The sequence below is a fragment of the Babylonia areolata genome, chromosome 7, assembly GCF_041734735.1.
Source record: "Babylonia areolata isolate BAREFJ2019XMU chromosome 7, ASM4173473v1, whole genome shotgun sequence".
Taxonomy (NCBI): Eukaryota; Metazoa; Mollusca; class Gastropoda; order Neogastropoda; family Buccinidae; genus Babylonia; species Babylonia areolata.
In genome coordinates this window covers 10,788,552-10,806,051 of record NC_134882.1, presented here as the reverse complement: position 1 = coordinate 10,806,051, position 17,500 = coordinate 10,788,552, and the positions used below count along the sequence as shown (strand labels likewise).

At 44.7% G+C, this 17,500-nt stretch overlaps 1 protein-coding gene across 1 annotated transcript; it reads right to left on the bottom strand.

Annotated features, from left to right (window-relative positions):
* Window positions 1-7,516: 7,516 nt before the first annotated feature.
* Window positions 7,517-8,647, bottom strand: LOC143284332 (uncharacterized). The gene has a single exon (XM_076591042.1). The coding sequence runs from the start codon at window positions 8,645-8,647 to the stop codon at window positions 7,517-7,519; it is 1,131 nt and encodes a 376-aa protein (XP_076447157.1).
* Between the last annotated feature and the right edge of the window lie 8,853 nt (window positions 8,648-17,500).

Sequence of the window (17,500 nt, the reverse complement as noted above, 5' to 3'; positions counted from 1 at the left end):
GCTTCCTGGGAAACTGATGCCCTTTAGTGGAATAAAGACGTTTGAAAACAAGAGAACGCTGGCCATTAAGGAGAAGCGTGAGCGAAGGAGGCAGGGCTCAACTTCTGGAGACGTTTTCCCTTGCAACACCTGTGGGAAGTGCTGCGCATCCAGTATCGGCCTCTTCTCCCATATGAGGACACACTGACAGATAAGCCTGCCTGCCTACTCATCCGTCGGACCAACCGGAGACTTCATCCGTACGGGTGGGTGGAGCAGAGAAAGAAAGAGAGAGTGTGTGTGTCTGTGTTTGTGTGCGTGTGTGTGTGTGTGTGTGTCTGTGTCTGTGTGGGTGATATTGTCATACCGAACAAAACCGATACAGTTCTCATGACTGTGTTGAGAATGCGACCCATGCTTACTTAATTCGTTCTAATCTGCTCAATATTTTCGATCTTTGTCAAAAATCTGCTGATGAAACTCAAGCAAGAGGGAGTGACAAAGACAGACAGACAGACAAAATGAAATACACAGAGAGAGGGGAGAGAGAGACAGAAAGACAGAGAGACAGAGACAGACAGAGAGACAAAGAGAGAGAGAAGAAAAGCCATCTCCACTTCGTAATGGGATTGCAACTTCTGAATAATTGAGTGAGATGCATGCAGCCTATGCCTCCACTTTATTTATTTGTTGTTGTTTTTTTATCTTTCTTTTATTTTTGCGGACAGTGTCACTGTGGACGCCATTCCTGATCGTGTGTCCTGTCTATTTTACCCCTGGGCTGCTGAACTGTGGTTAAATGAGGCCAGTGTAACACAGGTTTGAGGTGCACTTAGTTCTTCCTGTGTACTTGTAAAAATGGCGAAAGTAAAGTAATTTCATTGGGCGAAAATGGAGTGACGTAATCCCAGCAGGGAATAAGACCCAAATACAGAATGGTGGCTGACAAACGTGACCTTTTAGTTCAACCTTATTTCAACAACTGGACGAGGCGTAATGTGGTTCGTCCGTCGGGATCGACGAGGACCATCTAGTTATCCTGGGGGGCGGGGGGGGGGGTTGGGCTCTGTGGGTGCGCAGATGACTGGTCAGGCCAATCCGCGCCCGGAAGATTCTGACGCAGTGTGGACAGGGGATGGAGGCGGCTGTCGGGGACTTGCTGGCACTGCTTTTCCTGGCCTGTCTGCGTTGCTCTGCTTCAGCGATTCTGTTGGCCTCACAGGATTTGGCGCCCCTGTGGACAGCTGAACGCCACTTTGGTCTGTCCATTGCGTTCAGCTCCCATGTGTCGTGGCTGATGTTGAAGGCCTTCAGAGAAGCTTTCAGAGTGTCTTTGAAGCGCTTCTTTTGGCCTCCATGGGAGCGCTTGCCATGTTGGAGCAGTTTCTTGGGGAGCCGTTGGTCTGGCATGCGAACTACATGGCCTGCCCAGCGCAGCTGGGCCTGTATCAAGATGGTGCTGGGCAAGTTTGCACGAGTGAGCACCTCTGTGTCAGGGATCTTCTCTTGCCACTTTATGCCGAGAAGTTTTCTGAGGCTGGTGGTGTGGAAGTGGTTCAGCTTTTTGGCGTGGCGTTTGTAGACCGTCCATGATTCACATCCATAGAGCAGTGTGGTGAGAACTATGGCCTTGTATACTTTGAGCTTCGTCTCCAGGGTGATGCCTCTCCTGTTCCAAACGTTCTTATGGAGTCTGCCGCAGGCAGCGCTGGCTTTGGCAAGTCTGGCATTCACCTCGTCGTCGAAGACAACTGTGCGAGAGAGTGTACTGCCCAGGTATGTGAACTTGTCCACCGCATTCAGTCGTTGCCCGTTGATGAAGATGTTTGGTTCTACGTAAGGCTTTCCTGGAGCTGGCTGGTGCATCACCTCAGTCTTCTTTGTGCTGATTGTGAGGCCAAAGTTGTCACAGGCAGCAGAGAACTTGTCGACGCTGTGTTGCATGTCAGCTTCGGAGGCAGCATTGAGAGCGCAGTCATCAGCAAACAGGAAGTCGTTGACGGTGTCTGTCCTCACCTTGGTTTTTGCTTGAAGCCTCCTGAGGTTGAAGAGTGAGCTATATGTGTGGTACCTGATGCCAATGCCTACGTCAGCGTCTCTGAAGGCATCTGTCAGCATGGCTGAAAACATGAGACTAAACAGGGTGGGGACAAGAACACACCCTTGCTTGACTTTGTTGGAGACAGGGAATGGTTCTGTAGTCTCTCCATTGTCTTGGACTCGGGCCAGCATCCCCTCGTGTAGTTGCCGTATGATGGTGATGAACTTTCTGGGACATCCGTACTTTGCTGGAATGGAGTCTGAGCCAGGGGCTTTGGATAGCAGACAGATAGCTTTCTGTGTCTCCTCCAAAGCTGGAATGGCATCCAACGACTCACTGACTGGCACCTGGGGGAGTCAGTCGATGGCTTCATCACTGATGGTGGAAGGGCAGTTCAGTACGCTGTCAAAGTGTTCAGCCCATCTCTCAAGGATCCCGTCCTTGTCAATGATTAGGGTAGAACCATCAGCACTGAGGAGTGGAGCAGATCCGGAGGTCGTGGGACCGTAGACTTCTTTCAGGCCGTTATAGAAGTTCACGTCGTTCCTGTCTGCAAAGCCCTGGATCTCATCAGCTTTTTTGCTCAACCAGGAATCCTGCACCTGCCGCAGCTTCTGCTGCGTGCGCTCTTCAGAATGTCTTTCTTTGACTGTGACTTGGGATCTTCAATGTGGGCTCTGTAGGCTTGGCGTTTGTCTTCCAGCAGCTGCTTGATCTCAGTGCAGTTCTCATCAAACCAGTCTTTGTGCTTCCTGGCAGAAGGCCCCAGGCACTCCATGGAAGTGTTGTACACTGTCTCATGCAGTGCGCCCCATGCTGCCTCCACATTCTGGTTGTCCAGCATGGTGGACTCAAGGCGTTCCTCCAGGGTGTCAGCAAAGCTCTGCTTGATGTTGCCTAGCTCCAGCTTGTTGACATTCAGGCGTTTGGGTGCTTTCATGCCCTGAGGCCGTCTCTTGGGCTGGATGCAGAGGTTGAGTCTGGAGATGATAAGGCGGTGGTCTGTCCAGCACTCGGCGCCGCACATAGCCCTCGTGACTCGTACGTCCTGCCTGTCCCTCTTCCTGACGATGACAAAGTCGATGAGATGCCAATGCCAAGAGCGAGGATGCATCCATGACGTCCTGTTACGGGTAGGGAGGCAGAAGACGGTGTTTGTGATAAGAAGGTCGTGCTCGGCACATGTCTGGAGAAGTAGTTGACCATTGCTGTTACAGTTGCCAACCCCATGCTTCCCAATCACGCCTTCCCAGGAGGTGCTGTCACAGTCAACTCTCGCGTTATAGTCACCAAGAATGATGAGCTTGTCTGCGTTGGGAACAGTGGTGATGACAGCGTTCAGATCCTCGTAGAACTTGTCCTTGATCTCATCCGGGTTGGTCATGGTGGGCGTGTAGGCGCTGACAATGGTGATAAACTTCTTCCCGTTGCATAAAGGGAGTTCCATCGTCATCAGGCGATCGTTCACTCCTTTCGGGGGGCCAGCCAGCTTGCCAATGAGGGTTGTCTTCACTGCAAAGCCAGCTCCAGCCTCACGTCTCTCTTCAGGTCTGTGACCACTCCAAAAGAAGGTGTAGCCTGTGCCTTCTTCTGCCAGTCTAGTCACACTTAAGGCAGCGATGTCGATGTTGTACCTGGCTAGTTCACTCGCAATGAGTGCTGTGCGTCTCTGTGGTCTGTCCGAGTCGCCTCTGTCCAGAAGCGTACACACGTTCCATGTGGCAATGGTCAATGGGGTGCTCCTTGTTTTCTTCTTTCTTTCCTTTGTGTGTCGACCGCTTGAGTAGGGTCCCCGTCAGCCGCGGTATGCTGATTAGGGTGGTGTGGAGCAGGCAATGTTTAGAGTACCTTTTCTAGCCCCTTCCTCATGCCATGGAGGTGAGCAGTGCTGTCCTGAAGAGGGCTGCTCAGTCGCTCAGGGGGCTGCCGATCTCCACCGCTGCTCCAGTCGGTGAAAAACTACCCTATGGCCTGAGCCGCCTGTGTGCAGGTGTGCGGCTACGACTGCCAGTGTACCCACACCTGTCGCTTCGTCGCTCGCCTGTCGCCACAGGGCTTGGGGAAAATGATGGTATGGGATGAAGGATGACTGATGACTTGCGCGATGACTTTGTTTATAGTGAGGAGGAGTTGCGCACCGTCGACCTCACTCTCTTGTCCGAGACCATCTGTATCCAGTGGCAAGACAAGGTCAAGACGACTGGAGATGGAAACGGATGCAGTGGATGACCAGGATGTCCTATGTGTCTCATACTGCCCTCAGCACTCCACAGTGCTCTGCTGCAACCGCCTTCCTCTCCGTTGAACCATGATGGTTTCTTCTGCAGAATCCGCCGGATCTAGTCTTCACATGCTTGGGTAGACAAGCCCTAACTCACCGAGGGTTTGAGACCCGTCGGCTACCCTCATCTAGTTTAGCCAGCCTGTCAAAGCCGTTGCCCGGGGGTTGGGTGCTGCCGCATGCTAGCAGCTTCTAGGACCCATAAGTGAGAGCTGGGTGCCGGTGGGGACCAACAGAGGACGAACCACTCCCGGAAGAGCCGGGAGGCGTAATAACCGAGTGGTTAAAGCGTTGGACTTTCAATCTGAGGGTCCCGGGTTCGAATCTCGGTAACGGTGCCTGATGGGTAAAGGTAGGAGATTTTTCCCATCTCCCGGGTCAACAAAATAATTATGTGCAGACGTGCTAGTACCTAAGCCCCCTTCGTGTGTAAACGCAAGCAGAATACACAATATACAAATGAATACAGATCACGATCATACAGACCAATCACGCCTAAAAGTTAATCAAACCTCGAGACTTGCATCAGAACTCATTAGTTCTCCGAGGTCCGAGGGTTGATTCTGGGAGAATGATAGAAACAGGGACACACACACGCGCGCACACACACACACACACACACACACACACACACAGAGATAAAGTGTTTACAAACGCATGCACACCTTCCACATAAGACAAATTCAACACGAACCACCACTCACACTCTGTCACCCGCTGTCTCTCTACGACATCATTCTTTTCGAAGATGGTCGTATCCATGACGCCTTGTCAGTGACGTCAGCTATATCAACCCCCAGAAACCTCTATGAGATACCAGATACGGTCAGACCCAAATCAGACCCCAAGCTGGACCCCAGGTCTGGGGATTGGTTTCAAGATGCTGATTCTACTCGCACCGCCTCGTTTACTGTTATAACTAACCTTCATGGAATCGTTATCAAGGTGAATGCAGTACCTTATAGTCATATTAGGTTTCAATATTCTTTTTTTTTTATTATGAACATCTCACAACACACCACAGTTATAGATTAAAAAGACAATATGAAATTTTGGAACCCGTCACCTGAATATACCACAGTTACAGATAGAACAACAAGAAATTTTGGAACGTCACAATGCACCACAGTTATAGACAGAACAACAAGAAATTTTGGAACATGTCACGATGCACCACAGTTATAGATAGAACAACAAGAAATTTTGGAACATGTCATGACGCACCACAGTTACAGGTAGAACAACAAGAACTTTTAGAACATGTAACGATGCGTCACAGTTATAGATAGAACAAAAAGAAATTTTGGAACATGTAACGATGCATCACAGTTATAGATAGAACAAAAAGAAATTTTGGAACATGTAACGATGCATCACAGTTATAGATAAAACAACAAGAAATTTTGGATAATGTCACGATACACCACAGTTATAGATAGAACAACAAGAAATTTTGGAACATGTCATGACACACCACAGTTATAGGTAGAACAACAAGAAATTTTAGAACATGTAACGATGCATCACAGTTATAGATAGAACAAAAAGAAATTTTGGAACATTCATGATACACTACAGTTATAGACAGAACAACAAGAAATTTTGGAACATATCAGGATGCACCACAGTTATAGGTAGAACAAGAAATTTTGGAATATGTCACGATGCACCACAGTTATAGATAGAACAACAAGAAATTTTGGAATATGTCACGATGCACCACAGTTATAGACAGAACAAGAAATTTTGGAATATGTCACGATACACCACAGTTATAGATAGAACAACAAGAAATTTTGGAACATTCATGATACACTACAGTTATAGACAGAACAACAAGAAATTCTGGAACATATCAGGATGCACCACAGTTATAGATAGAACAACAAGAAATTTTAGAACATGTAACGATGCATCACAGTTATAGATAGAACAAAAAGAAATTTTGGAACATGTAACGATGCATCACAGTTATAGATAAAACAACAAGAAATTTTGGAACATTCATGATACACTACAGTTATAGACAGAACAACAAGAAATTTTGGAACATTCATGATACACTACAGTTATAGACAGAACAACAAGAAATTTTGGAACATATAACGATGCATCACAGTTATAGGTAGAACAACAAGAAATTTTAGAACATGTCATGACGCACCACAGTTATAGACAGAACAACAAGAAATTTTGGAACATGTCACGATGCACCACAGTTATAGACAGAACAACAAGAAATTTTGGAACATGTCACGATGCACCACAGTTATAGACAGAACAAGAAATTTTGGAACATGTCACGATGCACCACAGTTATAGAGAAAAAGGACAACCAGAAATGTTGGAACACGTCATCATAATACACTCAAGTTACAGACAGGACAGAATGTCACAATACACTACAGTTACAGATAGACAGAATGTCACAATACACTACAGTTACAGATAAGACAGAATGTCACAATGCACAACAGTTACAGATAGGACAAAGTGTCATAATGCACTACAGTTACAAAATAGGACAGAATGTCACAATGACCATAGTTATAAATAGGACAGAATGGCACAATGCACTACAGTTATAGATAGTACAGCAAGAAATGTTGCAGTATGTCACAATACACCACACTCAAAGATAAACAGGATAACCAGAAATTTTGCAACATGTCACAACACAACAAATTTAAAGGTAAACAGAGCAACGAGAAAATCTAAAGTAAGCGGTGAATGTTTTCACAGCTAGAAATTTGAAGTTGACTGTATAAATAATTTTCAAGATGACAAAGCAACAATACGAACAGAGTGAACCAATAATACGTATAACAAACATGTGGTGGACAGGGAAATCAACGCAGAAGAGAAAGAAGAAGGAGGGGGAATGGGAGGATGTGAAGAAGAAGAATGGTAACACTCATAGTGATCGAAAGAAGAAGACATAGAATGAGGAGAAGAAGAAGAAGAAGAAGAAGAAGAAGAAGAAGAAGAAGAAGAAGAAGAAGAAGAAGAAGGAGGAGGAGGAGGAGGAGGAGGAGGAGGAGGAGGGGGAGGAGGAGGAGGAGGAGGAGGAGAAGAAGAAGAAACAATGCTATAGTTACTTTCGAAAGTTTTCTCCCTCCACACCTTTTGTCAACGTGTTCCATTCAGGCTGTTCAATTTAGAAGTTCATGTTTCCTTTTCCACTTAATGTCTTTCTGTGGTGAAAGTTTTCCATTTTAAATCGTTTCAGAGTTGATGTTTTCATTTGAGATCTTTCCCTCTTTCAGTTTCCTGCCAAACAGAGCCCAGAACGTTTCCCGGTAACGAGAACCCATGACGTAGTACACAAAAAAATTTGCCGTGGAGTTGGCGCAGGCGCACATCTCATTGACCCACAGACCTGTCACGAAGAAGTTCTGTTGACGTCGCCCGGAGTTCACCTCAGGGAAAAAGAGCCAGCTGAAACGGTTCAGAGCTATGGGGGAGATACAGGCAATGAACAGAATGGAGTTCCCGACCAGCATCTTCGTCAGAGCCAACTCACGGGGCGACAGTGATGACGCGATTCCAGACCGCCACGTCACAGCCTGACGTAGTTTCATAATCGTCAGGATCGTCACTGTCGTCACCACCACCACCTCGATTCCTTTGTGAGCTCTGTAAAATTCCCCATCAACGCCTGTCTCCATGGCGATGCCGAGTTCCGGATCGTACACGCATCCGATCCGATACCTGAAGACAACGATGAACACCAGACCTAAGACCAAAGTGTAGGTCACAGAGATGATTGCTACCATGGTCCTCGTGCGGAGGAGCGTTTGAAATCTGAGCGGGTAGAAAACACAGAGACATCTCTCCACTGCGATGATGGTGGACAGGACAGGGGAAACGTAACAAAAACCCGTCAACACGAGGACGTTGTGGTTGGTCAGAACCGTCATGGCTGGACCGAACCTGTCCTGGGTGGTAAACTGCAGGTACATCTGCTCACCGTAGTGCATAATTTCCGCCAGCAGATACATCTCATCAGCGAACGCCAGAGCGAAGAGACAGACATTGACACGATCTCGGAGGCCCTGTTTACAAAACACCACCATGTTGATGACGTTAGCTGGTCCACCGATCAGAAATAAGAAGACCAGCAAATTGTTTTTGATTCGCCCCACCAGGGTCTCAACTTCGGCGCTGACAATGTTGTCCGGGTTGTCCCAGGGCAGGAACTCCATCTGGCTGAAGAGGACTGTGACGCAACCGTCTCGGAAGGATGCGTTTTGTGGCTCGGTGTGTGCGCGCTGTGACAAGGCAGCAGGGGAGGTAACACCGTCAGTCATGTTCATGTTCACTGACGGAACGGAAGTGTTCCACATGGTGTCGTTAAAAAAAGCTGCAGATGTCCAGTAAGCTCTACCTGTAACGTTATGAAAAAGTTCCGGTAACAGCGAAGAAAACGTGCTTTTTTTTTCTTTTCTTTTTTTTTTTTTTTTTGCGTTTTTGTTTTGCCAATTGATCAAAAAAAACTTTACATTGTGTTCACAATTCGTCTACACAGCAAACTCACTTTTCTTCAGGCCAGCCAGTGCAAAAGGTCGGGTCATGTTTTTTTTTAAGGCATTCTGTGTGCACTGACTGAAGGTGTAGCCGTTGAGTTTGTTACAGACCGCTTACAGTCGCCACACACAATGCCTGCAAAAACGTTCTCCACACACACATGGATACATACATCCACGCATACATACATACATACATACATACACACACATATACATAAACATGCATGCATACATCCATCCCTCCATCTCTCTCACCAGATAGAGTCCAAGATAAATGGTTATGTTACGCAGAGGTCGTTCAATACAAACAACTGGACATATTGAGTGATGGCCTAGAGGTAACGCGTCCGCCTAGGAAGCGAGAGAATCTGAGCGCGCTGGTTCGAATCACGGCTCAGCTGCCGATATTTTCTCCCCCTCCACTAGACCTTGAGTGGTAGTCTGGACGCTAGTCATTCGGATGAGACGATAAACCGAGGTCCCGTGTGCAGCACACACTTAGCGCACGTAAAAGAACCCACGGCAACAAAACGGTTGTTCCTGGCAAAATTCTGTAGAAAAATCCACGTCAATAGGAAAAACAAATAAAACTGCACGCAGGAAAAATACACACAAAAAAATGGGTGGCGCTGTAGTATAGCGACGCGCTCTCCCTGGGGAGAGCAGCCCGAATTTTACACAGATAAATCTGTTGTGATAAAAAGAAATACAAAATACACAAAATGATCACCATCATCTCTTCGTGCCCACACTGTGTAAACGAGGAGCAGTGAGTACTGACCAGCTGACAGTCGCCTCTCGATGTCCGAGTCTGTGTGTCGTGACCAGAAAGCAAAAGGCGAACATGCTGTCAGACAGACAACCAGTGTGTGGTGTGTGTGTGTGTGTGTGTGTGTGTGAAGCTGGTGGAGCGATAAAATTATTACGGTCCAGAGACAAACTTGCTGCCACTTTCCACTACTTTTGCTGCATTCATAAGTATATAAAGCATCTAGCACTTTCTGCACGCACACACACACACACACACACACACACACACACACACACACACACACACACGTGTGTATATATATTTCTTTTTTATCACAACAGATTTCTCTGTGTGAAATTCGGGCTGCTATCCCCAGGGAGAGCGCGTCGCTATACTACAGCGCCATCCTTTTTCTTTTCTTTTTTTTTTTCTTTTTTTTTCCTGCATGCAGTTTTATTTGTTTTTCCTATCGAAGTGGATTTTTCTACAAAATTTTGCCAGGAACAACCCTTTTGCTGCCGTGGGTCCTTTTACGTGCGCTAAGTGCATGCTGCACACGGGACCTCGGTTTATCCTCTCATCCGAATGACTTGCATCCAGACCACCACTCAAGGTCAAGTGGAGGGGGAGAAAATATCGGCGGATGAGCCGTGATTCGAACCAGCGCGCTCAGATTCTCTCGCTTCCTAGGCGGACGCGTTTCCTCTAGGCCATCACTCCACTTTGGCCATCACTACATATATATATATATATATATATATATATATATATATATATATATATATATATATACAGAGAGAGAGAGAGAGAGAGAGATATGCTTTCTTTTAAACACGTAATTTATTGATGTCGTTGTCAATGTTTCTTAAAGCCCTTCCCTGCTGCACGGTTTTAAGGTTTACGGGAAGCTTCCACCTTTATTCCTGTAGCCTGGAAAACAGCGCAGCACGGAAAATCGGTTCTCGCCGTAAGCAATTTGAACTTCTCGGTGAGTCGCTTCAAGATCAGCGCACGTCATGTAGTCTTGACCTGTTCACTAGCAGGGCAGTATTTAATTTATTCGTGGAATGGATGCCAGACACAGCCCTGCCCCTCCCAGAGTGGCCGCCGCTACATTCCTGCCGATAGCTGTGTGGACTTGACACTGCTGACTGAACACACGTACACAGAAAATGAAGTGTGTAGACAATTCGGATTATGTTTTCTGATGGTATGTTTTATAAATACTTTATTGGATAATGATTTTGATCTGTTACAACTGAATGAAGAGGTAGCAGCGCAATGAGCTGCTGCCGCAGAAGCACAGACAGTGCGTGAATAAAAGTTCAGAAAGTGTAAGCGTGAAAACTGCGGTGTATATTTGTGCAGTAACTAGCATGACTGCTTCAAGGTACTTCACACACGTGTCATCTTTGTGGGGCGAGATGACTATGACACGGACATGTGTACATGGAGACAGTTTCGTTTGTGAATAGTTTACGTGCAAGAGCTGTGTAAATATTCTGATTCTGGCTCAGTGACTACTTGTGTAGTGAAAGACTTCTTAACAAACTTCGAATCATTCATGTGGTAAGGACAATAGCAGTGACAATCGTAACATTTTTTTCATGTATATCACCAGCATTGTGGCACTGAGAAACTTGTGATGTGAGGTACTACTCGGTGAGTACCTGCAGGATGTGCATTTACTGCATACTCTGCAGCAAATCACTTGCATGGGATATGTACTTGTGTGCGTTGTGTTTGACCCCACACTCACCTGTTTTACACCTGAGCGTTACCAGACATGTCACTTTACGGTGTCAACAGGTTCATAGAATAATAATAATAATAATAATAATGGTATTTATATAGCGCTAAATCTTGTGCAGAGACAAATCAAAGCGCTTTCGCACCAGTCATTCACACGCATGCATAACTCTAAAACTGTAGAAACTAAAGACAAGGAAGAGGCAGGCAAGGGAGGCTATTTTGGGAAGAGGTGGGTTTTAAGGCCAGACTTGAAAGAGCTGAGTGTGGAGACTTGACGAAGCGAAAGAGGAAGTTCATTCCAATTGCAAGGTCCAGAGACAGAGAAAGAACGGCGGCCAACAGTCGAGTGTTTGAATCTGGGTATGCGTAAACAGAGTGGATCCGAAGCGAGATGGAGTGTAGAGGTGAAGGCAGCCGCAGAGATAGGAAGGGGCAGTTTTGTGAATACATCTATAACATAGAGTGCTGATCTTGTACTTTATTCGGTGTGAGATAGGGAGCCAGTGGAGATGTTGCAAAAGAGGAGTGATGTGCTCAGATCTTTTCTTTCTGAGGACGAGTCGGGCAGCAGAGTTTTGTATGCGCTGAAGGGACTGAATGGATGAAATAGACAACTTATCTCATCAGTTCAGTACACAACAGTATGTGACAATCTTGGTGTAATGTAATTGGCCGTAAGTCTCCGAAATAAGTACCCCGTTCCGCACTTCCTTTCTCTTTTCTAAATTTTATTTTTATTGCTATTTCTAACTCTGTGTTTACATTTAATATCCTTTGTTGTGATATTTAGCTCGTTTTTCATCGTCGAACACATACATCCAAAATAGTCCTGATTGTTACTTTTATTCAATGTCTTTCAGACAATCATATAATTTCAGAACTCTCCCCCTTTTCTATCATAGAATCTTGAAGCTTCCAAAGTTTTTTGAGAAGCCCATTGGTTCCCAGACGATATTAAAGTTGTCATTATGATAATGTCAACTTACCAAACATTGATCAAAGGAGAAATTTCCCGGACAATTTTAAACTTCTGTACTGCAAACCAACCAAATGTATACAGATTAAAAGACAAACACTTTTCCAGACATTCTTAAACTGATATTGGAGCCATTGTGTGTGTGTGTGTGTGTGTAGCGCTCGGAACTTGAATCAAAAGGAAACCTTCCGTCATATAATGTTGAAACTTCAGTTATACATAATATAGAAATAGTTATCAGATATTCAAATAGTATCATCAAAAAGGCATGCAGATGGGGCGTTCTTATCTCTCAATGTCTCACTTTGTTCTGTCACAGGTTTTTTTTCTAAATAAATGGTAAAGAGACCGGACTCCGACGACAAAGAATTCACCGCAGCAACACAATAAGCACCGCACACGCCGAGATCAATGACTGAACAACGAATGAGGTACTGACATTTTGTTCCACAATTACAGGCATTCAGCATGGTACAATGTATTGATTTTGTTACACTGCCAATGCCAAACGCCGGGTAAGGGTGGGGAGGAGGTGGGTGAGAAGGAAAAAACAACTGTTGACAGCTAACTTTCACGTGCGCGAGCAGTCCCACTCTCTCGCGCGCACACTCACAAACACACACACACATACACACACACACACACACACACACACACACACACACACACACACACACTCACACACGCACACACACACACACACACACACACACACACACACACACACACACACACACACACACACACACACACACACACACACACACACACACACACACACACAAACTGGCTAGTGAGAGAGGCGGAGTGGTTAGAGGAAACCAGCTGTGCGCGCGCGCGTGTGCAAATGTGTGTATGAGTGTGTGCACGCTCGCGCGTGCGGGCGTATGTGTGTGTGTGTGTGTGTGTGTGTGCGTATACGCATTTTTGTGTGTATAGGTATTGATAAACACACACACACACACACACACACACACACACACACACACACACACACACACACACACATGTATATATATATATATATGCGTACATACAAATACATACCTTCATACACACATGGATGCGCGCGCAGGCACACATACAAACATTCAGAAACACACACACACACACACACACACACACACATATATATATATATATATATATATATATATATATATATATCCGCACATACGCATGTACACACACTCACGAAAGGGACTTTTCCAGTCGTCGAATGATCAGTTATTATATAATTATCATGAAATTCATTACGGATGACATATTGCTCTAAAGTTAAGTATATATGCTTTAGTAATGTAACTTAGCATTTATTTTTTGACTGTCCACTGATCTCATCAGATCCATTTGCGTATTTCACATGCGGTCTTTTAACTCATTCTACTCCAAGGTACAAGTTAACTCGTACCATGATTACTTCCTCTGTGGACACACTATTCTAATTTCGTTCATTCTTGCTTGGTACAGCTGGCATTCTAAACTGAACCGTTTACTGATTCAGGAAGTATGAAAACGAAGCTTTGTCTGACCGAGTGAAACAACAAATTTCCATTGATTTTAGCTATTTTATTGGACCACCCTGGGGTTTTTTTCTGCAGTGGTCTCATGTAGCGCTGGTCCAGGGGAGTTGCAGCAGGCATACGACGGGCGCAATAGCCGAGTGGTTAAAGCGTTGGACTGTCAATCTGAAGGTCCCGGGTTCGAATCACGGTGACGGCGCCTGGTGGGTAAAGGGTGGAGATTTTTACGATCTCCCAGGTCAACATATGTGCAGACCTGCTAGTGCCTGAACCCCCTTCGTGTGTATATGCAAGCAGAAGATCAAATACGCACGTTAAAGATCCTGTAATCCATGTCAGCGTTCGGTGGGTTATGGAAACAAGAACATACCCAGCATGCACACCCCCGAAAACGGAGTATGGCTGCCTACATGGCGGGGTAAAAAAGGTCATACACGTAAAAGCCCACTCGTGTGCATACGAGTGAACGCAGAAGAAGAAGCAGCAGGCATGTAACTGTGGGGTGGAATGGGTTAAACACAGATTCAGCAACACGGAGGTCGACAAGAAAATCATTTTTGACCCACTTGTGTAAACAAAGTGAGTCTATGTTTTAACCCGGTGTTCGGTTGTCTGTGTGTGTGTGTGTGTGTGTGTGTGTGTGTGTCCGTGTGTCCGTGTGTCTGTGTGTCCGTGGTAAACTTTAACATTGACATTTTCTCTGCAAATACTTTGTCAGTTGACACCAAATTAGGCATAAAAATAGGAAAAATTCAGTTCTTTCCAGTCATTTTATTTAAAACAATATTGCACCTCTGGGATGGGCACAAAAAAAATAAAATAAAAAAAGAAGCCTAATCATATGCAAACTGCATTTACTGTTATATTTATATTTTTTTGTATTCTCTAAACTTGGCACTTTGATCTCATATTCTGACACAACAACAAGAGCAGTCATTATTATCATTTTTTGTTCAAACGGGAACTTCTTTTGCTAAGCATGGAATTTTTATTTATTTTGCAAACGTTTTGGTGCAGATAGTAGACAAGGGAAATTACTCTGTAATTAATGCTAGGGGACGTAATATATCACAAGTGAGCCTTGAAGGCCTTGCCTCTCTTGTCATATTTGAAAGCACTTATTTGAAGGTCAGCAGTGGCTTTTTCTGAGTCACTTTTCGAGTCGTCGCTTTGAAGGCGACGGATAGGACTCGCTAAGTTTCTCTGGAAAATGCTTTTTGTTCATCAAATGACATTGGTGATGCAGACACCTGCGTCTTAGACTGTCCAGAAAGTGATTTTAGTCCTTCCCATGCATCAGCCATACTACCTCTTTGAAACTGTCTTTCTACTCTTTTTTTTTTCTTTAAGCATGTGTAGACTCCTTTATTTCTTTTTTATGTTTGTTTTTGCACAGATTTCTTCAGTTGGAAGGATATCTTCTTTTCATTTAAGGTAGATTTAAGGGCCTTTGAACCCAAGGGATTATAATTTTGGAAAATCTTGAAGGTTCGCGTGAGGACCGTCTTCTTTTTTTAAAAAGACATGTAAGCTTGTATGACACCAGTGGGTTCCTTAACTCACTCAGTACGGCCAGTCCTCTTTTCTCCTCTACACAGACCCCTCGGATGTCCAGTGGGTGTCTCAATGATCCAACCTTTAGCTTCCGTCGTCAGAATTGTGGTATTCTTTGTCAACATTCACCTCTTCAGTGTAAGAGCCTTCCGCTTGTAATATTTTGATGGTGGTAATTCGGGAGAAACGCTGTTATCGTCGTCTCTTTCGCCGTTCGTATGGAGAGAGTTAACAATATCACATGAATCAGCAAGCAGAGTATCCCATTTAGCGCATTCAAAACAGCCTTTCACTGCATCTACACTCTCGGGCGTCCACACTTTCAGTTTCACACATGTTTTTTGTTTTGTTTTGTTTTTTTTTTTGTTTTCTTTTCTTTTAACTGGTTCCGTTTGCATTTTAGGTCCGCATGCCAGAAGAAGATTGATCGTGTTATGATCTGGAGTGCTATTGGGGGAAAGAACAACCGATTTGTATGCAGGAGGATTGTTTCTGTGGAAAATGGGAAGTGTTTGTGTGTTGTTGTTTTTTTACGTTTTACATTGGTTACACACTGTTCCAAAGAAGGTAAAATATGTCTTTAAACCGCACTGATTAAAATCACAAAGTGTAAAACACGGGGCGTAATAGGATGTAAGTTGCGGGGAACGGACAGAGCCATAGCTCCCTGAGGCAGCACGTGAAAGACAGGAGCAAAAATGCTATAATGATAATAGTCATCATCATCATCATCATCATCATCATAATAAGAAGAAGAAGAAAAAGAAGAATGATACATTGAACAGCGCTTTCAAACCTTTCAAAGCGCTTTACAATGAGTCAGACAATCAATCAGACACAAAGCACACACGAGTACGCGCTCGCACGCAAGCATACACACACACACACACACACACACACACACACACACACACACACACACACACACACACACACACACACACACACACACACACACACACACACACACACACACACACACACACACGAGGAGGAAACAGGTGGTAATCAATGGAATGCAAATAGGAAAGGGAGTGACTTAATTACGTAGAGACTGCTCGAAAAGCTATGTTTTTGTACTGGTTTTATAGGATATATGAGTGAAGGACTATGACTGACTTTAAATGAAAGTGAATTCCAGATTTGTACAGCTGAAGAACTGAAAGCTTTCCCGTCATGTTTCTCTCTGTTGAATTGGGGAACGCAAAAGATTCTGTCATCAGCGGAGGAAAGTGCACAGCGACCTTAAAGCGACATATTGTGTTTCCCACCAAATATTCCATCTCAGTCTTTTCCCGATAAGTTCAATGGATATTTCATGGGAAACATGGCACAGATCAGATGCAGCTCTGACCCTGATACACCAAACCCCGCTGATGTTGTCGAGTTCTCTGGTACTTTGTTCACACAGTTTGAGCCTATAATCGAGGAATGTGGGAGGGAAAAAAAACCTCAAGAATATGCCAAAGAAATCTTGTGACCTTGACCCCATTCCCGCTTCTGTCCGATATGATTATCGAGATGAGATCACACCTTTAGTTACTGTCATTATGATCAAGTCTTTGTCATCTTGCATTGTGCCTCAGAGTTTTAAACATGCTTTTGTAAAGCCCCCTTTTAAAAAACAAAATCCAACCTTGATGCCAACTGGTTGAAGAACCACTGTCCAGTTTCCAGTCCACCTATCTTATCAAAGGTGTTAGATCATACTGTGTTGAAACAATTGCTGCAACATTTGGAATCTCATAACCATCTAGAGCCGTTTCAGTCAGCCTACCGTAAGTGCCACAGCACCGAAGCCGTCTTGTTGCGAGTGGATTATGACTTCTGATACTGGTCGTGTGTCTATTTTGTCACTGCTCGACCTGTGGGCAGTGTTTGACACTGGCATCTTTATTACACAGTTTACCACTTTGGGCTGGATTGGTTCATACTTGCCATACCATATTTAACTTGTCGTACCCAGACTGTCCTTGTTGGTCCTGAATCCACTCTATCTGTGTTGATGTATGGGGTGCCTCAGTCTTGGGTCTAGTTTGTTTACTATGTACACAGCCGTACAGCTTAACCTGAACGACACACTGGTGCTTTTTGGACATAACAAAATGAAAACT

Bases quoted from the DNA above. Each gene is read 5' to 3' on its own strand.
- LOC143284332 (XM_076591042.1), bottom strand. From the start codon at position 8,647: ATGTGGAACACTTCCGTTCCGTCAGTGAACATGAACATGACTGACGGT.